The 24,639-nt window shown below is 44.4% G+C and overlaps 2 protein-coding genes across 7 annotated transcripts; both read right to left on the bottom strand.

The window, feature by feature from the left end:
• Window positions 1-986: 986 nt before the first annotated feature.
• LOC106629850 (IgGFc-binding protein) lies at window positions 987-14,409 on the bottom strand. Of its 3 annotated transcripts, none has more exons than XM_074532992.1 (14): window positions 13,477-14,409; window positions 12,235-12,301; window positions 10,015-11,268; window positions 8,971-9,287; window positions 8,186-8,516; window positions 7,128-7,591; window positions 5,683-6,244; window positions 4,943-5,535; window positions 4,158-4,731; window positions 3,024-3,223; window positions 2,271-2,651; window positions 1,741-2,027; window positions 1,564-1,617; window positions 987-1,276 (listed from the first exon to the last, which is right to left on the bottom strand). In XM_074532992.1, the coding sequence occupies exons 2-13, from the start codon at window positions 12,293-12,295 to the stop codon at window positions 1,590-1,592; spliced, it is 5,052 nt and encodes a 1,683-aa protein (XP_074389093.1). In that variant the 5' UTR covers window positions 12,296-12,301; window positions 13,477-14,409; the 3' UTR covers window positions 987-1,276; window positions 1,564-1,589. The 3 variants fall into 3 exon arrangements, with proteins under 3 accessions (XP_074389093.1, XP_074389094.1, XP_026653555.2); XM_074532993.1 differs by having other exon boundaries at window positions 1,564-1,596; XM_026797754.2 differs by lacking the exon at window positions 1,564-1,617 and having other exon boundaries at window positions 13,477-14,408.
• A 674-nt stretch (window positions 14,410-15,083) lies between these two features.
• On the bottom strand, window positions 15,084-19,159 carry LOC102063619 (sushi, nidogen and EGF-like domain-containing protein 1). Of its 4 annotated transcripts, none has more exons than XM_074532994.1 (8): window positions 18,984-19,159; window positions 18,209-18,275; window positions 18,084-18,119; window positions 17,644-17,774; window positions 16,585-16,866; window positions 16,294-16,431; window positions 15,608-15,786; window positions 15,084-15,206 (listed from the first exon to the last, which is right to left on the bottom strand). In XM_074532994.1, the coding sequence occupies exons 1-8, from the start codon at window positions 18,993-18,995 to the stop codon at window positions 15,203-15,205; spliced, it is 849 nt and encodes a 282-aa protein (XP_074389095.1). In that variant the 5' UTR covers window positions 18,996-19,159; the 3' UTR covers window positions 15,084-15,202. The 4 variants fall into 4 exon arrangements, with proteins under 4 accessions (XP_074389095.1, XP_074389096.1, XP_005494658.1 ...); XM_074532995.1 differs by having other exon boundaries at window positions 18,209-18,283; window positions 18,984-19,150; XM_005494601.2 differs by having other exon boundaries at window positions 18,209-18,262; window positions 18,984-19,148.
• Between the last annotated feature and the right edge of the window lie 5,480 nt (window positions 19,160-24,639).

Below are 24,639 nucleotides of genomic sequence, written 5' to 3'. Positions count from 1 at the left end.
ACACTTAAAGCTCATTATATCCTACATTTTGGGGTTAAATGTCCCTCACAATGGAGTCACAGTGCCCCACATTTATGGGTAACAGTGCCCCCCATTTTTTGTCACATCATCCCACATTTTGGGATCACATTGCCCACTCTTTGGGGTTGCAAGGGCCCTCACTTGAAGGTCACAATGTCATACTCTTAAAGGCTACAGTGTCTCACAATTTGGGGGAAAATGCCACACATTCTGTGGTCAGAATGCCCCATAGTTTGGGGTAACAGTACCCTATGCATGGGTTCACATGCCCCACCCTTAGGGGTTGCAGTGACACACATTCTTGGGTCACATTGTCCCACACTCTGCTGTCAAGACACCTCACACTTGAAGGGTCACATGGTGCCACGTTTTGGGGTAAAAATTCCCTGCATTTTGCGGTAAAAGCACTTCATGCTTGGGGATCACATTGCCCCACACTTGGGTGTCACAGTGTTTTACTCTTTGGAGCCACAATGATCCATGGCTAGGCATCACTTTGCCACGGATTTGTGGGTCATGGTATGTCCACATTTTGGACATACCACATGATTTAGGGTCAAATTGCCCCCACAATTTGGGGTCATACTGCCTCACTCTTTGAAGTCACATTGCACCGCCCTTTGGGTCAAACATATCACACTTAGGGTCACAGTGCTACACAATTTTAGGTCAAATTGCCCTACAATTTTCAGTCAAACACCCCACATTTGGGGTTGTGATGTGCCAGACCTGAGGTCCATGGTGCTACAAATTTAGGGATCACAGTATCCTGGACTTTGGGGTCAGAATGCCCCATACTTTGGGACTGCAATGCCCTACATAAGGGTCCCAATGCCCCAAACTTGGGGGTCATATTGATTCACATTTAGAGGTAAAATATTTCTACCCACTGGGATGATGACCCCCCCCCACCCCAATTTTCCAACTTAGCAAATGACTCTCAAATTCACACCCCAAAAAAGCTTTTAGAAGCATTTATTAACTGTTGTATCAAAACCAGCCCTTGGCAATATAATTTTTATATGGGAAAAAAACACTGGGATTTGGATCTTTTTGACCTGAATGTGATATATTTCTAGGTTCCAGGGTGTGGATGGCACACAAGGCACTAGGATCCACACAGATTTAATCCATTTGAGAAAATGGATTTGAGGCAAAATCCAGAATTTTCCCAGGTTTTGGGGAATTTGAGGTGGATCCTCAAATGGGATAGATAGGAGCATCAACTTCCTGACGGGTCTGGTGGGAGATGTGGCTGGAAGAGAAAGAAATACTTAATTTTGGGCAGAAATGAGTCAGTTTTGGCAAAAATGGGGAAGCATTATGCAAAATGGATTATTAATGTGCAAATAATGGGTCTTTTATGCAAAAGTGGGTCAGCATTATGTGCAATGGCCTGATTTGGGGGAAAGTGGCTAATTTTGGTGGAAAAATGGTATTTACTATGCAAAGTGGCTCGTTGGGAAAAATATCTCATTATTGGGCAAAAAGACGCCCCTTGTAATGCAAGATGGCTCATTTTTTGGCAAAGCAGTTGCTTACCGGGATCGTTCCCACAGGATCCTGCCTCAGTCGCTGCGGATGAAACCAAAGAAACTGGAAAATTCCTTCCAGGATCTGCCCAGCCCCTCCCCCACTGACATTATTGCCAAATTTCTGAGTGGGAATACATAATTTTCTTGGAGTTTGGGGTAAATAAATTACTGAGGAATTACTCACCACCCAGCAAAATCCCGGGATTTCCACATGTCCACCACTTCTCCAACACTCTGGGCATCACGTCCGTCTGGAAGCTTCAGGTCATCTCTGGGGTTTCCGTTGAAATTCCCACAGGGGGCACAGAGACGGGAGGCCAGGCCTGAGGTGACAGTGATGGTTGCCTCCCCATCCCGGGTGATGGCGATGGACATCCCAGAGCGGTGGCTGATGGTGACATTCTCAGGGGATGATGCTACAGAGATGGAGTCAGAGATGGTGGTGGGGGGCCGGGTGAAGAGGCCATTGACCTGGGAAAATTAGAGAAAATTATTAAAACATTATAGAAAGCCAGTTTGTTCCTGGGCAAAAGGCTCTAGCTTGGCAAGAGCCAAAATCACTCTTCTCTTTTTTCAAAAATGGCTCATTATTGGGCAAAATTGGTCTACACCAGACAAAGTGGCTCAGTACCAAGCAAAATCTAGAGAGATTTTTGCCCAGTTCTCTCTAGATTGACCCAAACCACCCATAACTCCCTTACCTGCTGCACTCACCCACACTTCCATGTTGCCATTGACGCTGACAACGCCCTCGCGGACAAAGACGATGGCAGCCGTGGCTGCGGGGACATTCGTGTCACGACACTCGCTGACCTCCACCACCACCTTGAACCAATCTGGGGCCTCCTCATTGCAGAGGGCTGACACCTTGTAGGTGCCACTGGCCAGCAGGGGCCCGGTGGCACCATCGAAGGTGGTCATGGTGGCTCCAGGTGTGACCTGGCAGTGGCCTTCCATCCTGGCACACACCTGTGCCCCGTCACGGGTGATGCACACCTGGTCCTGGGGACACTGTGTGTCCCGGCACACCAGTCCCCGTGATGGGTGACAATGGCATTCCTTGGAGCAGTTGTTGAAGGTGACAGTCTCACCTGCCTGGAACAGGAAATCTCACAGATTAAGCATAATCTCCCAAATTTTGGGGTAATTTCCTGAATTCTCACTAGAAAGTGAGAAATTTGGGTGGATTTGGGGAACTTTGAGCAGCTCAACCCATTAATAGTAACTTTTTCTCTCCTAATCACAGATTTTTTGTGCTGTCCTTTTTTCTCAATTATTAATTCAATTTTCCTGCAACTCCCTTGCCAGTTGTCGGGTTTCTTCCCCCAAGAATTGTCCTTTTTGCCCTTAATTGTCCTTTGTTCACCCCGAACCCTCACATGGGGCAGCTCAACCCCCAGCCTGGTTCCCAGAAAACCAACCCCACCAGTCCCCAGGCTCAGGTGTCACCTGCCCTTGTCACCTGACCTTGAGGTAGCGTCCCCTGTGGAGGCAGCCACAGCGCTCGGGTGACACGCAGGTGTCCCCATCGAAGACGAACCCCTCGTCACACTGACACCCCTCAAAGCACCCCCAGCTGCAGCGGGCGGGGCCCACCAGGGCAGCACAGGTGAGATCACAGGTGCGGGTGCAGAGCTCATAGTGGCTGTTTGGGGGGCAGGACAGGGCTGGGGAAAAAGAGAAAAAACACCATTGTTGGGGCAATTCCAAATTGTGCAGGGTTTTGGTCAAAATGTGAAGATTTTCTGAAAAAAAGTAGTTTGTTTTTTTAAATGTGACGACATCTTTTGCAAAAAGCAAGTATTTCTCCTAGTTTGGGCATTTCCATCAAAAATGGTTCTTTTCTTATGAAAATTGGTGTGAGTTTTTTGTTCTGTTGTTTTTTTAAATTTAATGTCATCATTCCAAAATGGCGTTATTTCTCATATTGGAATACTTTCAGGAAATTGTTATAAATATTGCCAAAATAGTAAGTTTCTTCAAAAATTTGAGGTTTTTTCCTCCAATTTTAGCAAAATTGGAAGGTTTTCTGCAAAATATTTTTTCCAAACTGAAGGATTTTTTTTCAAACTTAGAGGAAAGAAATTCAAAACTGGGGGAATTTTTCAAAATTAGTAAATTTTTAAAAATAGTAAGCAATTTTTTAGATTTTGAGGCCTTTCTCACAATTGAAAGGTTTTAAACAAATTTGAGACAGAACTTCCAGATTTTAAAGGAATTTTTGCATAAAGGGAGGATTTTTTTTCTAAACAGAAGGAAATATTTCTAAAATCTCAGCGAATTCTTTCAAAAATAGAAGACATTTTTGAAATTTGATTTTTTCAGTATTTAAGATTTTTTTATAATACTGGAGAATATTTTCTAAAACTTAAAAAGGAATTTTTGCAAAATGTGAAGATTTCTTTGAAACACAGGGGAACTTTTTCAAAATCTGAGGCAACGTTTTCTAAAACGTTGAGGAAAATTTTCCCCAGCTGGAGGAAATTCTTTGAAAAACTATTTTTACAAAACTTGAGGGATATTAGTTTGGTTTTTTTCCAGGAGAAAACGTAGCTTTTGAGGAAAAAAGGACCTGAAATGACAAAATTCTTCCTGACTTACGGCAGAACTCCTTTGTCCTCCACGCTCCAACCGTAGCGCCAGCAGCTTGGCAAGCAGCGGCGTACGCCTGCAGTGCGTGGCACAAGGCGGCACGGTCCCCGCTGGCGGCACAGACGTCATGGACGCAGTGGGTGAAATACTCCACCGGGCTAACGCGTGGGTGGCACCCCCGGAATGGCCCTGCTGCGTCACGAATGATCCCGCAGGATCCGTTCCTGCCGTAAATCGCCTCCTTGGCGACATCACACCTGCTGCACACACCGTCATCGCAGCCATCACTGCATGCTCGGTCCTTCTCTGGAACCTTCCAAGAGGTGACAAATTCCTGGGTGTTTTCCACCAGTGCCCCATTGGGCAGCTGGAAGTCATCACTGGGATCTCCATCATAGTCGCCACCCAAGCCGCAGAGCCGGCCACGGTAGATGTCCGGGACAGTGATGAGGAGGAAGGTGGCAGTGTTGTAGAGGATGCGGATTCCTGCAGCAGTTTGAAGGATGATGTTATTCCCCTCTTGGCCAATTTGGAGGTTCTTGTCCTCTGTCACCAGCGGGAGGGTGTAGCGCTCCAAGTCCACCTGGAATGGGGATAGGGTGACATGTGTGACACTTTGGAACTGTCACTCCACAGAGACAGTGTGACTGTGGAAGGAAACACCCACCCTCCTTATAATCATGGTGTCACCATGGGAATCACTGTATCCTCCCCACAGTTGACATTGTACCCATGGATGGACACCACCACCCTCTTCATCATCACCACATCACTGTGGGAGTCTCCAGACTTACCATCACCTCCCACCTCCGTCCCCGCTCCATGGTGACGGTGTACCCGTGGATGGATACCACCACCCTCCTTATCAGCACAGGGTCAGCGTGACTGCCTGCCTCATGCTCCACCAACACTGTGAAGTTGACCAATCGTGGTGCTGGCTCGCACACCCGCGCCAGGATGTAGGTGCAGGATCCCGGGATATTGAAGGTGCGTCCATCAAAGGTGACGTAGTGGGGATCTCCTGACACAACCAACCGGCCATAACCAGTGGGGTGACATCCCAGCACGCCATCTTCCACCCGGCACTCCTCGTGGGCACCACAGAACGCCTCCTGGCAGGTCACTGTGCCGTTGGCACCACAGCGGCAGCGTTCCCGGCATGAGGGGTAGAATTCTGTATCCTTTTGGTAGTAGTGACCAAGGTACTCGCAGCCACACTCAGAACGGGGGACACAGTCAGAGCCGCTGAGGACATAACCGGTGTTGCAGAAACAGCCCTCGGAGCAAGGAGATTCAGGACAGGAGGTGGGGACGGAGGGGGTTTGGCAGGTGGGCTGGCAGGGGCTCCCACAGAGCTCATAGTGGGAGTGAGGAGGGCACGAAAGAGCTGGGGAGAAAAATGGAAATAGGGAGTGAGGGAAATATCTGAAGGGATTGGGAGTCCCTCAGAGAAGGAAGAAAGGAAGGATGGATGGGGAGGGAGGGGAGAGAGGGAAGGGAGGCTCCCATTTTCCCCTATCCCACCCATACTCACCGCAGAACTCTGCCGTCCTCCATGTCTCCACAACCACCCCATGACTCTGGCATGCAGTGACATAGGCAGAGACACCTTGACACACAGTGTCACGGTGTCCCTTGTAGTGACAGGCATCGAAAGCGCAGTCCTGCAGGAACGGCTCCGGGTTGATGACACGGTGACACTCCCGGAAGGGTCCCCCTGCTCGGGCGATCACCCCACAGTACCTGTCCCCGCGGTATGGCTGCACCTTCACCGCGTCACACACCGGGCACTCTGCACCACAACCAGCTGAGCACCCGGGGACGTCCCCCACTTTCCAGCTGTCACCCAGCTGGGTCTCATGGGAGGCGCGGTGGCCCGCGGGGGTGACAAAGTCGTCATCGGGGTCACCATTGGCATTGCCACAGAGGCCACAGACAGCGCCAGAGTAAGTGGTGGGGAGGATGACACGGGCGTAGCTGTACCAGTCAAAGGTGACAGTGACACCGAAGTCGGTGGTGACAAAGCCATGGACGCCGCGGTAGAACACGGAAAAGTGGGGGTGGGTGAAGGGAAGAGACACAAAGGCACCATCCACCTGCAGGAAGGGGAGCGAGACAAGGAGTGGGGACAGGAGAAAAGAGGTTTTAAATCATAGTTTGATAGTTTTTTTTAATTTTGGTTTTGCATTTTTATTTACATTATAATTTTAATTTATATTACATTTTCAATTCTATTTTCTCTTTTTACATTTATTTCTTCTTATTGACTTTTCACTGGCTTTCATTTTTTACCTTTATGCTTTTTATTCTTATTTACGTTTTTGGGTATTTTTTTTGAACTATTTCTATAGTTTAATTTGGTTTTAATGTATTTTGAGTTTAATGTAATTTATTGTAAAAATTGAGGAAAAATAGGAAATTGGTGGAAAAAGAGGGAAATTGCAACAAAAAGTTGAATTTAGAGAGGAAAGGAGGAGTTATTGGGAAAAAAAGGGAAAGCATGGGAGACAAAAGAATTTCAGGGAAAACAAGTGATTTGGGGGAACTAAGAGGACTGAGAAAATAGGATTTTTAGAGGAAAGAGGTGATTTTGGGGAAAAAAGTAGTATTTGAGAGATAGAAGGGGGACTTGAGTGAAAAGAAGGGTACTTGATCAGAAAAAGAGGAGAATTTGCAGACAAAGAGGCTTTTTAGGGGACAAAATGAAACTTTGTGTGAAACCAAGGGTGAAAAGGGATATTTGGTCAAAAAAACCCATATTTGGGCAGATAAAGGATATTTCAAGAATTGGAGGAAGATTTGTGTGAAAAAAATGGGGAATCTGGGAGAAAATGGAGAATTGAGAATTTGGCATTAAAAAGGGTGGTTTGGGGGAGAAAAGGAAGACTTGGTGGGGGGGGAAGGTAATTAGGAAATGGAAAAAAAAGGGGAATATGAGGTAATTTGGGGATGAAAGGGATTCCTTGAGGGGTTGCCCACCTTGACCTTGCGTGGGTGCTCCTGGCTCATGCTGATGACGGTGCCATAGACCTCCAGGTTGACGGTCTTGGTGAAGGACACGGCACGGCTGCCACGGTGGTTGTTTTCCACGGTGACATTGAAGGGGACCAGGGTGGGTTTGGGGGTGCAGAGAGCAGCAAACTGGTAGATGCAGGAGCCTTGGAAGTCAAATCTCACCCCGTCAAAGGTGGTGTAGTGCGGGTCACCCGTCCCGATGCAGGTGTAGGGCTTGTTGGGTGTACACTTCGCGATGCCATTAACCATGACACACTTCTCGTGGGATCTGCATGCCCCTGGCTTGCAAGCCACTGTCCCTGAACCCTCACACCGGCACCGCTTCTGGCAGCTCCCATCTTCCCAGAATTCCTCGTGGAGCTTGTAGGAGCGATTGTTGTGGAAACAAGCAGATATGGTGGTGCTGGGGTTGGTGGTTGCCTTGATGCCTACAAGGGATTTAAGAGTTTGTGAGATGTCATACAGGGATGGTCCTTAGGAAGCCCCAGTGGAATTCCATGTGTTGTGGACACCTGAAGTCAAATCAGGAGGGCTTAGAAGTATTTTAGGGAGAACCAACCAATGCAAGCCTTCCCTGAATGGAGGTGTTGGGTACATTGACACCTAAATCAAACTGGAGTTCAAGATACCCACCACAGGGACAACCCTCAGGAAAAATCTTAGCACAATTCCCTGGTTTTGGGGCAGCAGGAGCAAGATCAAGTAGATTATGGGGTCATTCCTTCCCCACTGGTTTTGTTTATGCCTGTAAGTGTTGTGGAGTCAGTGAAACACCAAGCAGGGATGGCCTTCAAGGAAAATGCTGGTATAATTCCACGTGTTATGGACACCTGGGGTCAGATTACGTAGGTAGGTGGATTGTGGGATGTTTGGGGGTGAAAAGACATATTGATTGTCTTGATGTGATATTGATTGTGTTGATGTCTACCACCATTGCTCTAGGCTAATACCCGCAGCTGAGCTCTCACATAGATCCTCTTGCCTCTTCCCCAATATCCTTACAGACCCCCACATGAACTCACCACACCCCTCCATGCCCTGTGCAGTCTCCTGGTCTCCACAATCTTCCTGGCATGAAGGATCTGTCCAGCTTTCTGCCCAGTTCTCACCACCTTCGCCAGGAATACCATTGGGAACCATGGCTTCATCGTCTGCATCCTCATTGAAGTTGCCACAGAGGCCACAGCTGGCCCCAAAATAGCTGCTGGGCACTGCCACCATGATAACCTGGTCCTCATCATAGGTCACCTGCAGCCCAAAATCTGTCTGGAGGATGGTACGACCTTCATTTTGGAAAATCTGGACTTTTCCCTCTTCCAGGATTGCTGGAAGATTGGTGGGTTTGTTGTTAACCTTGTGGGGTGGGAAAATGAGGAGGAGGGTTAAACCTCAGCAGGTGGTTCCCTATCCCACGAAAAGCAAATATGTACAAAGGGAGAAATGATTTTATGAATAATCAATTTGCATTATAAATCAGAATTTTTGCCCTACATCACACCAAGAAAAGCTCAAACTCCAAATATGAATAATTTTCCACATCTTCTGAGTTAATCTTGTTTGTATGGAGACCAGGATTGAAGAAAAAACACATTCCACCTGGAAAATTGATTTGGAATGGAAAAAATTCTCCAAATTCCACAGGTGTGGCAGTTCCGCTTATTTTTTAAGGTGAACATCAATATTTCAATGATTTATCCTCTCACACTTTTTTTGATGTTTTTCCTTGTTTTTTGAAGTTTGAACTCGGCCAGAAATTTTAATCCACTTGGAACAAATTATTTATTGGAATGATGGATCTGAAACTCACCTGGACCGGCTTGTCCTCACCAGCATGGATGGAGACATTGTAGGCATAGACAAAGACATTGGCCAACGGCTTCTTGGATTGATCCTTGCTCCGTTGCTCCTCCACGGTGAAGGGCTCCAGGGTGGGGTCGGCCCCACAGTACCTGGCCAGGGTGTACCTGCAGCCACCACGGGGGGACACGGAGGCCCCATCAAAGGTGTGGTACTGCAGGGATGGGGAGCCTGTGCAGGTGCCCAGGTAGTCGTGGCGGCAGGAGGGCTTGCCCTTGTCCAGGTGACAGCTCTCCTTATCCCGGCACTGCACCTGCCGGCAGGGGTCTGTGGGTTTGTTAGTGACAGAGGGTTAAATTCTATTAATTGATTATATTATTGATATGTCCAAGTATATATTTGTTTTATCTTTTGCATGCTTTTGTATCTGATTTGTAGTTACACGTAAGTTTTTCTATATTATTTATAAATATATATATTATCTCTATGTTGTTTGGATATGAATTATTTATCTACATAATGCTTATGTACTTCCATCATACAGAATTACTAAAAATGTAATAAATATATCTGATTCTAAATAATGTATAAATGTAAATTTGTCACAGACATGTTATCTCATATATATATTGTATTTGTCTCTAGACTTTGATATTTATTATTTATAATATTTTTATATTTATAGATAGGGATTTTTATATATTATTTAGGTATTTCTCCATTCATTCTTATTCATTCATTTAAGATATTACATTTAGGTTTTTACTATTATTCCTATATATTTGTGTCTTAGTATTTTTTAAAAATATTGCTATTATAATATTATATATTATCGTGTAATGTTATATATTATTATAATACAATAATATTATTATGCAATGCTATTATTTTTATTTTAGAGGTGTTTGTCATTTGAATGATTAGATATAATTAAATATAAATTTAATTATATTAAATATTAAATAGATATAAAATTTAATTGCATTAATTATCTGTTATTGATATCTATATAATTCAATATCATTTACTGCTATCAAATTCCACCTCCACTCACCACTGTCGCAAGCTCCCTCTGCTCCATAGCGCTTCCCCTGTCCCATCCCAACATTCCACACCCCAAAGGCCGCTGTCTCATGCTCCACACGATGGATTCCAAATCCGCTTCCCAAATTTATCCCAACCCATGAATATTCTGTCCCAGGGATCTGCTGCCATGCCACACTCCCTAATGGCCTCTTGTTCAGCAGTATTCCAGAAGCTTCTGCTGTCTTGGCCACTAGGAGGATGCGGTTGTCATATCCCTCCAGTGCAACAATGCTGTAGGAGTTGCAGTAACTATAGGAGTCTGGGATGCTGACAAAAAAGGGCTCAAAGGTTACTGCACCGCTGTTCTCACCACTGCCCAACAGAAAAACCTGGACACCATCTTCAGAAGTGAGGAACAAGCCCTGAGGGGATTGGGTGCCAAAGAGCAGAGAGTGGTTGGGTCGTATCTCTCGCGTGGTTTTGGTGACTTCACCATGACCCGTGACACGCGTTGGTTGGGTAGCGGTGATATAGATGAGGTTGGATTGTCCCTGGAAGGGCACTGGTGGCACAAGGAAGGATTTTCCCCACTGCGTGATAGGGTGGAGCTGTTCCACCACGTGATCGCAGCGGCTCAACCTGCCCACACAGGTGTGACCAGTGAAGACGGCCACCGGTCTCTGTGCCACCACCCGTGTTCCGGAAAGATCGGCTGCACTTTGGATCTGTGCTGCTTGGAACGGCTCCAGTGGGATGGTGAGGGTGGAGCCACGTCGATGCAGCCGTCCACGGAAGGTGATGTCAGCGTTGAGGTGGATGTTGACTGTGGTGGGTTGATCCCAAGCAGCCACCACAAACTGGGCATTGCGGGTGGGGCCAGGGTTGGGGGTGACCACATGGTATTCCGTACCCCACCTGTGGACTGGGATAACGACAGCGGAGTCAGCTGCAGTGGGTTTGTCGTTGACCATCACTGCGGTGACGGCGGCAGTGGTCTTCACCACCACAGCGTTTTCAAAAATTTGGCTTCCCACCATCTCAGCTTGGGGTGGGATCTTCACCAGGACTGGTTGGTTGGCGGCTGCTTGCACTGTCATCCGTAATCCAGGTCTCTTCATGGATATGGTGGCAGTGGTGGATGGGGAAGGGCCAGTGAGGAGGAGGAGGCGGAAGTCGCTGCGAAGGGTGCGCTGGTCACCATTCTGCAGGAAGGCCACCAGGAATTCGTCACCCAGGTGAGGTGGTGACATCTCAGAGGTGATGCTGGGAGCGTGGAGGAGAGCTGAGGGGAGGAAGAAGAGGGGTGGGTAATCTGACAGATTGATTGGTAATCAATTCATTATTGATTTGATGGATTATTAAATTGATGGATTTCTGATTTTATGCAGATTTGATTGGTTAGATGGATAATTGGTTTGATGGACAGCTGATTTAATGGATCACTGATTGCTTGATTATTGATTTAGTGGACTACAGATTTGATAACTTGATCAATTTGGTAGGTTATTGATTAATGGATTATTAATTTAATGGTTTCATGATTAGATAAAGTATTGGCTTGATGGACCTTCAGTCTGCTAGATCTTTGATTTCATTTGCTAGACCACTGATTTCAAGAAACATTGATTTGATGAAACAGTGATTTAATGGAATATTGAGTCAATAAATTATGGAGCCAATTGACTTTTGAGTCATTGGATTAATAAATTGATGGACTTTTTATTGGGCAGACTGTTTATTTGATGAAGTGCTAATTACAAGGGTCATTGGTTTTGATTTGACAGTTTATTGATTTTATGGACTATGGATTTGATTTGATGGGATATTATTTTGGGGAAAGAATTTAAACCTTGATCTGACAGATTATAGCTTTACAGATTTGATGGACTTGATTAATATTATGAACTATTAATTTGTTAGATCACTGATTTGATGGAGTGATAATTTGATAATTGATTTGATCAATTTTTCATGCATTTATTCTCCAGTTAGGAGAGTAAACTCCAGTTGGTAGAGTAAACTCTGAGAAAATATTTAATGAATTAGGTTAATCTGTTGGATTATCATTCACTGGAATAAACAGCTTGAACAATCATGAATTGTGTTGAAATCACAATTAATTCCCTGGGAAAAAGATGGAGCTTTTGGGTTGGGTAATCCTTCTGGATAACCCTTCTTTTGAGGAAATTCATTATCTCAGGGGAATTTTATAGCTTTTGGGGTATCTCTTCAACCTGTTTCAACTTACCCCAGAACATAAAATTCCAAAACCATCTCAGCACATCTGCTTTTCCCAAGCTGCGATCCATGATGTTCTGGGTGAAAAAGGTGAAAAAACAGTCAAATTTTGATATTTTTTGAAATTTCACTAGAATTTTCCCCAAATTCACCATTTCTTTATATAAAATACACAAATCCCCAAAATCTGATTCAGCCTTGTACTTGTCCCAAAAAACATTGTTGTACTGAATTTGTCCCCCAAATCTGTTCTTCTCATTCAAGGCATCCTCAAATTCACTACTTAAATTGCATTTACTAAAAAATGTGAATTTTATTCCACCTGGTGCAAAAATTGGCTTTTGGGGGGGCTTTTCCACATGTCTTCCCCCACCATCCCAGGTACCTTTCAATCTCTTTTCCTTTTTCCTCTTTTTTTTCTTTCCCCTTTACCTCCTTATTCCTGTTCCTATTCCTATATTTTTGTAATTTTATTTTTTCCTTATTTTCCCCATTCTTTCTTTTGTTTCATTTTTCCAGTTTCTCCTCTTTTCTTCAGATTCCATTCTTCCATCCAAATCACCTTTTGGCTTTTCCATTTCTTTATTTTTATTCCCTTTTCTATCCCCTTTCCCCCTTTTTACTCCTTTCCTTCACTTTTTAAATTTTCTTACCCTTTTATCCTTTCCTCCCCCTTTTCCCTTTTTTCCCCTTATTCCTAAAAAATTCCTTAATTTTTATTTTCTTCACCCTCCCTTGTTTCCTTTTCCTACCCCCTTTTCTCTTGCCTCACTCTTTTCCCTTTTTTCCTGCTTATTCCCCCTTTTCCATATTTTCCCCTACTTTCCTGCCTTCTTTCCCTGGTTTTCCTTTCCTCCCCTTTTTCCCTTTTTCTCTCCTTTTTTCCCTTATGCCACTCTTGCCCATTTTTAAATTTTTTCCTCTCTTCTTTCCCTATTTTGCCTTTCCTCCCTCTTTTTCCTTTCCTCCTTCTTTTTCCCTTTTCTTCTCTCTTCTTCCTTTCCTTCCTTGTCCCCCTCTCTCATTCCCTTCCAAACCCTTATCCTTCCCTTTTCTCCCCAAAATCCCTTCATAAGTCTTCCAATCCCACTGCTCCCAGGACCAGACCCAGGGCTGGGGTGGCAGGGGAAGGGAGGGTGGAGGTGGGGAAAGAGGGGAACTTTAGGAGTCTTCAGATGGATTTTCCCACTTTAGGGAAAAACTTTCCTGCCAAAAAAATAATCAAAGTTATCAGATCTACATTTGCCCTTACCTGCCTTGGGCCCTGCTTGATCCCCAAGTTAGCTCTGTATCCCCAAAGAGCTCCGTTTTATCCCCAAAGCTGTGAAGAAAACACAATCCCAGGACAGCAGATCTGGCTCCTCCCTCAATTATTTTTTAATTTTGGCAGAAAAAGGAGAAAGAAAATGACTAATTCAGGCACCCCCAGGGGATCACCCCACCCAATGACGTGAGATAATTTTTGGCCAGAAAAGGTGAAAACAGATAGAAAAACAGGGTTTTTTTTTGTTAAAACTGATGTCAAAAATTGGCATTACTAGATATCGAGGGTTTTTTGCCCAATGTGTTTTAAATTATTCCACAATGACAAGGAAGTGATGGAGCAAATATAGTGTAATTCTTTGAGAAATAGAGGGTGTAATTTGGGCAAAAAAGAGGGGAAAAGGGGAAAAAGGAGAAAAAGGGAGGGGAGGAAGGGATGGAATATAAAAAACCAAGCATTTTGTGGATTGAGGTATTGATGGAATCGCCAGGCCCATGACATGAGGTGCTCCAAGGGGAAATGCCAGGTCCTGCCCTTCACAAGAACCTCTGCAGTTCCAGGCAGGGGCACAGTGGTTGGGAAGCTGCTCTTAATAAAAGGCTCTGGGGGTGCTCATGATAGCAGTAAAATCTGAGCCAGGTGCTCCAGGTGGCCAGGAAGGCAATGGCCCCTGGGCTGTGCCAGCCATGGTGTGGCAGCAGGAGCAGGGCAGTGACTGTCCCCTGTGCTGGCACTGCTGAGGGCACACCTCACATCCTGGGGACAGTTTTGGGTCCCTCATGGCAAAAAAGACACTGAAGGACTGGAGGATGTCCAGAGAAAGGAACAGAGCTGGGGAAGGGTCTGGAGGATCAGGAGCAGCTGAAGGAGCTTAGGGGGCTCAGCCTAGGGAAAAGGATTATTAGGAATGACTTTATCACTTTCTACAATTACCTGGAAGAGAGGTTGCTGCCAGGTGGGACTGAATCTTCTCCCAGGCAACCAGGAGCAGGACAAAAGGAAATGGTCTCAAGCAGTGCCAGGGGAGGTTCAGGATGGACATCAGGAGGAATTTCTTCACAGAAAGGGTCACTGGACATTGGAATGGCCCGCTCAGGGAGGTGGTGTAATCACCATCCCTGGAGTGTTCAAGAAACATCTGGACATAGCACTCAGTGCCATGGTCTGCTTGACATGGGGTGTTCAGTCAAAGGTTGGATTTGAGGTTCTTGGAGTTCTCTTCCAGCCTTAATGTTGCCATGGTTCTGTGAGGAGTCAAGGATGGGGAGGGGTAAAGTTGTGTCTTGAATGTTTTGTGTGTCTTATGATGTCCAAGTGTGTTGCAGGTAAAGCATTTTGGGGGTGTGTGCCAAGCTGTTGATTGTGGATTTTGTCTACTGTGTACGTGGCTGCCCCGTGACTTCATATTGCACAAGACCCCAGAAGTTACCACCCAAAAAGGCAAAATTTGATTAATTCTGTCACATTTCATCCCAAAACCCCTCAGATTCCCTGTAACTGTGGAACAGTGAGGGTGAGGATGACATACATGTGATGATGACATACATGTGATGACATGACCATGGGTGCCATGACAATGACAAGGACATGGATACTGCAATGTCTTAGCTGAAATTTTATTGCTCTGCTAGAAGCTGGCATGATCTTGACCTGCACAGTGACTTCATTGATAACAGTAGCAGTGGTGTTGTCCCTCTGCCACACTCCCCTCAATTCACCTAGAAGAGATATCAACAGCCCAAGAGGTAGAGCCACTTTCCACCCAAATCCCCAATACCTCCCAAAAATATTCCACACAGAAATACAAATTTTCCTCACAAATTATCCCATAAAATTCCCACCTTTCTCCAACAAACTTCCAATTGTTCCCCAAATGCTCAATTTCCTCCAGTTCCTAATGCCCCTAAATTCTCAATATTCCAATAAAGATTCCCACGGTTCCCCCCCCCCCCCGGTACCTAATTTTCCCCAACAAATTCTGTCTCCCTCTAAATTCACAGTGGCCTTCACACAGTCACAAATTATTGCCTCAAATCCCCACTTTTCCCCCCTCATTCCTGAATTTACCCCCCTGATTCCCACTTTTCCTCAAAATTCCCAATTTTTTCCTCCAACTTACAACCAGCAGCTGTTATCCAGCTGGGGAGGATCCACATCTGGGGCCTGGAAGTCATCCACCCTAAAGACCCAGCGTCCTGGGACCTTGACGTTGGAGGTGGTGGTGATGTTGATGATGGCATCAGTTTGGGATCCAGGGATGTTGTAGAAGTTGGTGTCATCACCGCTATTGAATCCCGCCTGGAAAATTAAAGGGCGAGGGGGAGAGAATCTAGGAGGGCTCACCCCACCCAAAGAGCCCCTAAAATTATTTCATTATGTGAATATACTTGTTGTATATACCCAAAAATTGTATGTACCAATCCATGACGATCACTATGGCAATCATCCGCAGAAGAAGGGTGGACAACCTCCTGTCTTCACTATCATCATCATCATCACCATCATCATCATCATCACCAGTCATCATCATCAATCATCATCATCACTATCATCATCAACACTGTCATCATTATCATCTCCAATATTTGGGATGGGCCAGCCTCTGACCTCCATCATCATCCTCTCCAGAAGATGGGACAGGGCCACTTGACCTTCCCAAAATTGGTGTGGGCCAGTCCTAGACCTTCATCATGATCATGATCATCCCCAGGAAATGGGATGGGCCAATCCCTGATCTTCATCATCATCATCCTCAGAACATGGAGTGGGACAACCTCCCCCTTCTCCTCCATCCTTCCCACCTACATGTGCTGGGGTCCCTCCAAGTCCTGTTTCAGCATCCCCATCACTTGCTGCCCCTGTGGTCCACTGGATGTCCCAATAGTTGAGGATGATGTAGAACATCTTGGAGTCAGTGGTCAGCACAGCCTGGAAGGTGTTGCCCTATGGAAGAAGGTCACAGAGGTCAAGGATGAGTCATGAAGGTCAGGGATGGGTTCTGGAGGCCAAAGTTAGGTTGGTCAGCAAGGCCACCAAGTGGGTCAACGACAGCCAATGAGTTGCCCCACTTCATGCCCCATGGACCATGGGCCTCACCTTGTCAGATTTGGAGCCCCAGTAGGCCACATGGTCCCAGGTGGCCACGAAGGCCCAGGTGGCAGTGAAGGGGCTTTCGGGGAAGTATTTGGTGATGTGCTGGCTGATGTCCCCCAGCAGCGCCGGGTCGGTGCTCTGGCGGTAGAAGATGTCCCCACCCTCCACGTTGTCCACATCTGCCCAGAAGGGAGTCACGAAAGGGCGCCCGTCCGCCAGAGGGAAGGGGTCAGGGGTGTATTGTCTGACAGGCTTGTCAAAGGAGATCACCCCATTGTTGTTCACCTGGAGGTGACACCAGGAGTGGGTGGGTGCAACACCTTGACTTGGGTTTTGGGGTCTTCAAAATGGACCCTATAATCATGCCTAGAACCACTACCCACAGGGACCCCCATCACCTATCAACACCCCAAGATCCACCGCTCACAGGACTCCCTCAAGACCCACCAACCATCAGAACCCTCATCCACAGGACCCCCCAGCACCCAAAGAACCCATCAAGATCCATCAACCTCCCAGACACAGCACCCACAGGACCTCCCCAAATATCAGACCTATAGAACCCCCTGACAGCAACCACCCCCAGGACCCTCCCAAGGCCCACCACCCCCAGGACTCCACAACCCCCACAAATCCCCCCGAGACCCACCCATGGAGGACCCTCACAAAATCTACCATCCACATGATCCCACAATGCCCACCTACCCATCCCAAGATCCACCCTGTGGGGGCCCACCCAAAACCAACCAACTGCTCCAAGAGCCCCCAGCCATATGACCGTGAAGGACCACACCATCACCCACCATCCTCAGAACCTTCCAAGCCCCTCCAACCCCCCTCACCAATACCACCAGCCCCCTCAAGATCTCCCACCCATCTGAAGATGTTTCCGTGTCCAAGGATAAAACCCACTGTGAATTCAAGAAGGGTTGATTTTGGGGCCACACACACACACATACCCACACACACACACACCCACCAGTGAAAAATTCAGTGGAAATGGAGGGGAAATTTGGAAAAATGGAGGAAATTCCCCAAAATATTGAATTTGGGGTGACCTACAAACGCAGTTTGGTGGGTTTTGCCATAGAAGGTGAAGGGAATGGTGAGGGTGATTGCCTCAGATGTCCCATCATCGAGTTTGGGGTTGGTTTCATCCCCCTGGTCTGGTCCATAGGGATAGAGCAGGGATCCTGTGGGAAAATCAGGATTTGGGAAAATCACGATTTGGGATCTGCCCTTAAATTCCCACCCAATTACATGGATTTAGGGGTGTATCCCACCAAATTTGGGGTTCCCATGGTTCCCATGGTTACCTAAAAATGGATGTCTCTTCTGGGTTTTCATGATGAAACTGGTGTGAAAGGGAATGACCCCAGAGGAATTACATTGGCAATACATGGATTTGGGGAGAATAGCAGAAAAATGGCATGATGTGGGTGGGAGAAAGTCTGATTTAGGTGGAAATAATGTTATTTGGGGCTAAGCCCCCAAAAATTCACCTTTTTCAGATGAGGTTTTGGTGTCCACCATGGAACCTGGAGAAGAAATAGGAGGGAAAATGAGTTGAGCAATCATTTTTCCAGCACGGATGAAAATGACAAGACTTTTCAGAAACAATATTTACCTAAAATCAGGAGGAAGAAAATACTAGAGGGTGACATCCTTGACCCTAAAATAACTGTAAAAAAAACCTGGAAAACTTAAAAAAAAAATATAAATACATCCAAACAAGCAAACCAGCAACCCTCCACAAAACAGAGGATGCAGTAAAATGAAGTTCCAGAGACCAAAAAAATTCATATTAAAACACCAAACACACACTTTGTCCAGGATGTTTGCGTGAAGGGCTCTGTGCATGAGTGGTATTTTACCAATTTTTAAAAAGAATTTAAGCATTTGAAAAGTTTTTTTTTTTTAAATTTAATTATAGTGCATTTTTAAGTAATCGTTTAATTTGATTCAGAAGACTTTAAAATTTAATTTAATCTTAGAAATTTAATTTACTATGATTCAATTGAAAAAAAAAGATTTTACATAAGTGAACATTATTAAATTTAATTTCAATTTTTCATCCTAAATGCATTGCTTTTTATTTAATGGAGTTCTAAGGTGAATGCTATTTTTCTTTATCTTCTACTTTTTGATTTTTGTTATTTTTTATTTAACTGAATCTTCAGTTTTTGCTATTTGTGTGAATGAAGAAATTTTTTCCCTTCTCTGCCCAAATTCAGGATTTTTCTGCCTTTTTTTCTGAAAAAATGAGGATTATTTACATTTTTTATGCATTTTTAAGTGAATTAAAGGCACAAATCTTCCTTAAGTGCATGTAAAACCAGGACTTTAAAGAGAAAATATTCAAAGAAATGACCAAAATCCCACCAGAATAAAAATTCCCTCACCTGAATTTCCATGAAGTGAAGAACTGCAGCCTGAAAATAAACTGAAACACCTCAAATGCTGGCTTTCACCTCGTCGTGTTCCTTTTTTTATCAAAACAAAAAATACTGAACATGTAATTTGCCAACTTTCCACCCCTCCAATATCTCTGAGCTCTCCCAGGATCCTTAAGAAAGAGAAATTCAATCACGTGTTGAGGACTTTATCACGTGCTGGGGATTTTGGACTCCTCCAGATGTATCTTTTTAAGCATAGTTAAGACTTTTTTGGATAATTTTGGTGTCCTGAAGACACCTCTGGATCCCTCCTCATCCTATGTGAAGTTTTTGCCCCTTTCCAAGCCTTCAACTTTCATCCCCTGATTTAATTTTTTTAAATAAAGAAGTCCTTTTAAAATTATTTTTAATTATAGATCCTTTATCCCCTTTTATTTTTTATCATCAGGAAGAAAATAGATTATCCCTGTTTATTTGGGATTTTGAGGACTCTTTTTTGTTATTGTGAGGCTACGAAAAATTTTTATCATATACTTTGGCCTGTCTTTCCTGGAAGAAAGAAGAAGTCCTTATATGCAGGAATTCTACTTTTTGGAGGGAAAAAAACCCCTTTAAACCACCAACATTTTTAGTGTGGTTTCTTTTTTTCTTCTAAAAAGAAGTTAATATCTTTGGGTGTAGGGATTCTTTAAAGGGAAAAAAAAATCTTTTTTTCTCTTTATTTTAAGGAAAAAAATCTTGTTCCTTATTTGCCTGTCAATTTAAAAGTATTTTTTGCAGGAAAACTATTTATTATCACTCTCCTTTTCTCTTCCTCTTTTTCTAAAGGAAAACCCCTAAATTTGCCTATATTTTAAGAAACCTCATTTTCCCAGTTCCAGATGGTTATTTTCAAGCTCTTTAAAGTTGTTTGTATTTTTTTTTTTTTTGGTCCAGGAGCTAGGCTTGAACCTCTCATTAATTTTTAAAAAAAACCAGACAGATTTGTGTTTGTTTCCCTGGAAACAGTGGATGGGGGTTAAAGGGCAGGGGACAAGGATTCTGGGGAATTCACTGGATTTTTAGAGGGGCTCCCTGGAGGAGAATCAGCTGGGATGTCCCTGTGCATTCCCCTCACTCACACTTCTTGTGGGGAAAGATTCACCCACCCACCCCCAAATTCTCCAGAATTCTGGGGTCAGTTTCTCCCCTCCGGCCTGGTGTGATGAGGAGTTTGTGATGAACCAGTCGGAGTTCAATGCTCGCCCCAACTCCCCAGCCTCACACAGTCCTTGCCCTGAAAATGTCCCCAGGACATTTTTGCAAGGAATAAAATCCTGTGTGATTTTGCTGGAGAGAGCCAACAAAATCAGTAAAGCTCTGCCAGGGCCTTGCAGGGAGAGGGAGCAGAATTCCAAGGAAGGGTTAATGCTGGCAGTCACTTGGTGTCACTGCTTTCAGTGTCTGGCAACAGGGGATGTGAAAACCAGAGGGTGTGGAATTTCCTGCTCTTAGTGCACCATGGAGAGGTTTGTTTGGTTTGGGACTGGTTGGTTCTGTTTTCCTCTCTGATTTAAGACTTTATCACAACACATGGCTTTTATGTGCACTGCTAATGCTGGGAGGAACTGCAAAATTATGCTTGCTAGGAATCTTGCTAAATGCGGATTTTAAATTTTATTTGCATTAGTATCATCTTCTCTGGGGACATGAATAATGGATCATAGCTATTCTGATTAGTGTTAAATACTGGTTTTCCTTTTCTCTAGATTGGACCAAACTTTCAGTTCAGGTAAGAGATTTACATATGTAGTTTTAATTAAAATTACTTTTTTCTTCTGAAGTTCAGTTGCTTCTTTCTACCTACTGTAAGAAATCACTTTGCTGGCCTCCTAGCCACAAGTGCCCATGAAAGACACAGTCTGGAGAGGCATGTCTTTCAAGACCACCCAAAATTCTGGATGGATCCCTTGCTGGGTATTAAACTTTTAGCTCCTGAAGAAGGCTGAGTCAAATGGCACAAATTCTGTCTCCTTGGAAGACTGTAGCTTTAAACACCGGAAAGCAGGAGTTTGGATTCCCATTAGTTTAAAACCTTGGCTTTAGGACATGGTACTGTGAATATTTGTTGCTGTGTTTGCCCTCATGTGGATGTTGTTGCTGTAATTTCATACAACTGGAACCAGCAGGAGTTACAACAGAGAAAGAGAATACCCTTCCCTGCCTCTTCCCTCTGGTACTGACCACAGAACACTGGAATTTAGCTTGACTCCCTTCTGCCTCAGCAGCTGTGACCCTAAACACAATAAATTCTTTATTTTTCTGGTTGGAGGGAGGAAGCTAACACATCAGCCACATTTTCCGTCTGTAAGCTTCACTCCACAGCATTCCAACAGGGTGGTCTCTGTCACCTTCCCCCAAAGCCTCTGGAAAGGGCTGTGCACTGGGCTGTGATGCGGGACGTGGTGGAACACCGCTCTGATCCGAGCTGATCTGATGTGGCAGCTCCTGCCTTTCCTTTCCTGCCGGAGAAAAGCTGGAGAAAAGCGCAGCCTGAAGAATCGTCTGTCCCAGCCAAGGGCAGCCTAGGTCGGGAGAGGAAAGCAGGTTTTATTCAGGGTCCCCAGAGTGTGGCAGGGACATTGTGACCCCGTTCTGCGCCATCGGTCACCGCTGCAGACCGGCCTGCTGCCCCAGCCGGGTCACGGGCTGGTCACTGCAGGCTGCTGCTCTCTGATCAAACCCTGCAGGAAACCTGATGGTGATGCCAGCAGCCTTTCTAAAAAGACTCTGCGAGTCCCAGCAAAGCAGCACAACTCCCACTTGCTGCTCTGCAGCAACAGGAGGACAGGGATGGTTTAATGCTGCACTGAGTTTATTGCATTAATATCCATCAGAGCAGGTTTGCAGTGAAAGTTCCTGTATCACCTCTCTACTGGTGTCTCTGCTTTTAAATCTCTCTGCTTAAATTTCTTGTGCTCCATAATTAGTATAGAAAGAAAGATATGCTGGGAACACCTCCCTGGTTGACACTTGGGTTGTATTTATCATTGGTTGCATTAAATCTTTTTGCAATGAGCCTTTGGATAGAGAAGGAAATGCAAGGAGACACACAAAGAAGCTCCTTTACAGCTTTACAATAAAAATCTGAGCACACATTATTAAATTTTAATTCGACAGTCTCATCATACTTTGGAAATTTTTCTTTCTTTTTAAAACTGAAATTAATGTAATTTAGAATAACTTTTTATTTTAACATTTATTTGATTTCAAAGCTTTAAGATTTTGAATTACAGTTTTCTTTGCAAAAAAACAAAACCAAAACCAAAGCCAAAACCAAAACCAAAACCAAAACCAAAAACAAGCCCAAGTCTGAATTAGCAAAGGGTTTTAAAAGGTGCAAAACCATCTTAGTTAGAACTCAGTTCTTCTCAGTTCTTCTGGAACAGATAGAAGGCTTTGACCACATCCTGGTATTGACAGTAGCTCCACTTTCCCATCTGTGTGTGGCTTTACATGTAACCACTTCAGCCCTGGATCTGAGTCACACATGCAAACCAGACACGAAACAAAGCTGGCCTATCAGCAGAACATAATATTTTAGGATAAAATTTCAAGTTTTCACCAGGCACTTATCTGTGTCTGAGTTATATTTATATTAGGGTTCATCTCTGCATCGTGGTGTGAGTTAACAGTCCGCCAAGAAGACAGCTGTATCATGCTCTGGAAAGTGGACCAGCACTTTCCATTAGAAAGGAATTTTATTTGTTGCCAGCAGTTTCCAGCTACAGTCGAGACTAAGAAGCTCAAATTACACAGCTAACTTATTCTGAGAAGCTATTTATTTTGATCAGACTTCCTTTTGTGATGACACTGAGCACAATGCACTCAGGCTTTCTACAACCCAGGAAAGCGTAAGAGCAGCCAGTTAAAGAAAATTTTATAAAAAAAAATAATGTTGACCATTAACCATTTAGCATCTTAAGTGAGCTACAAATAACATTTTAAGAAGAACTAACTTTTTTTTTTTTTACTCTTAGCATTGGTGAGATCTGGCTGAAAAAAGCTTTGCCTTGGAAAATTTTGTGGGAGAGAACTTCAGTGCTCTCCACAAAGCAGATGGGGAAGATAATGGATGTTGTAAATCTTCCCTCCTTTTTTTTTCTTTTTCTTCCTGCCAGGCAGTCAGATCTGCTTAATTGTGACTCACACAACCCTCTTGTTCCTGTTTTATGCATTTTTTGTGGTACTGGTTTATTTCCTACAGCCTGCCAGCAGGCTTTGAACTGGGACTAAGGTTTAATTTGACCTGTGTACAATTAAGAGGGACAAGCAGATTCACCCTTTTGTTTATAAGAGAGGGGCTCTACATATCTGCCACAGTGTCTGGCTACTAAGATCTCCAATTAAGTCAAACACGATTTTCAGTAACTTAGGATTTAGAAAGCCAGATTTCACAAGTTTTGTGCAGATGTTTTATAGGATTTAGAAGAGTAGATCTTGTGTGAGTGTGTAGTTTTGGTCTTGAATTTCTTTTTTGACTGTCTAACCCTAACACAAATGGTCTAATTCTCTTGTGGAGAAATGTCTCCATTCTCTGTATGCAGATCATGAAAATGAAGAGAAGGGGAAAAAAAGAGTTAAAACTTTGTGCTATGTTGAATGACAGGAACACCTATGACAATGATTAAGTGCAACGTTAAAGGGATGCTCCCCTGTCAGAAACAGACTCTCCCTATCCTGCAATGGCAGGAATTTGGTTACAAAAGCATGCATGTCTTTGTCCTCTATGAAATGTTAAAGACCAGCTCTAATTTTAACATCAACACGACAGATAATCTCATGTATCTTTCATAATAAGTCCTTTTACATCTGGTGTCTTCCTTTACTCTTACTGACAGATTCCCATGTTCAACAGAGTGTTCAGCTTTGACTCATGACATGGTAAAATGCTTCCAGAAGTGTACTGCTGTCTTCTACCCTCAAAATAGCCTCTGCCTTCCCTAGGTGATTACTGTCACCTTATTTTGAATTTTCTTGAAAGTTCAGGTGACCAGAAACTCCTGAGGTCAGGTAACTCTCAGAGTGACTTCCCATACTGACAGAAGCAGTCTGTCTGTGTGTGGCTGACCCAAAGAGAGCAAAGGTGAGTCAGAGGTGCAGAGGGAGATCTCTCTGAGGCATTAGAATTCTGAGAAAAATTTTAAAAACACTGTTGAGAACATCTGTGCCATCCATGACAGTTAAGTAAAAGAAAAAAGCAATGCTCCTGAACTGCGCTGAGGTGGAGATTTCCTTCTGACCACAAATATGGGGCTGTGTTTCAGATCTGGGACTAAAAGAGCATGGACAACACACAGGTGATTTATTACTGCTGAACAGTGTTTGCACAGAATCTACACCTCTTTTGGTTCTCTGTGCTCTTTCAGGGAGCAGGTGGGGTTTGGAAAAGGGAGGGGATTTGGCACAGCTGGGACTCAAAGTGACTCAAAGAAGTATTCTGTATCACCCAGGATCTTGCTCAGAGGTAAAACTGCAGGAGATGGAGAGGAACTCCTCCCAAAGTGGCCACTTCTTGGATACTGTCTGGACCCCATTTTGCTGGTGGGAGGTGGGTGGGTAACTGACTTTGCACCACTTTTCTGCTTGCTTTTTTATTCCCTCCTCATTTATTAGATGGTTT

This window comes from Zonotrichia albicollis, chromosome Z (assembly GCF_047830755.1).
Source record: "Zonotrichia albicollis isolate bZonAlb1 chromosome Z, bZonAlb1.hap1, whole genome shotgun sequence".
NCBI lineage: Eukaryota > Metazoa > Chordata > Aves > Passeriformes > Passerellidae > Zonotrichia > Zonotrichia albicollis.
The sequence above is the reverse complement of the archived record's forward strand: the minus strand, read 5'-3'. Positions and strand labels throughout refer to the sequence as shown.

Bases quoted from the DNA above. Each gene is read 5' to 3' on its own strand.
- LOC106629850 (XM_026797754.2), bottom strand. From the start codon at position 12,295: ATGGATCGCAGCTTGGGAAAAGCAGATGTGCTGAGATGGTTTTGGAAT. The intron at 8,517-8,970 runs GTGAGTTTCAGA...CCACCCCACAAG, and splicing joins GTGAGGACAAGCCGGTCCAG to GTTAACAACAAACCCACCAA. The intron at 2,652-3,023 runs GTCAGGTGACAA...TTCCTGTTCCAG, and splicing joins ACAGGGGACGCTACCTCAAG to GCAGGTGAGACTGTCACCTT.
- LOC102063619 (XM_074532994.1), bottom strand. The intron at 17,775-18,083 runs GTGAATTTTTGG...ATTTTCCCACAG, and splicing joins CAAAACCTCATCTGAAAAAG to GATCCCTGCTCTATCCCTAT. The intron at 16,432-16,584 runs GTGAGGCCCATG...CTTCTTCCATAG, and splicing joins GGGGCTCCAAATCTGACAAG to GGCAACACCTTCCAGGCTGT.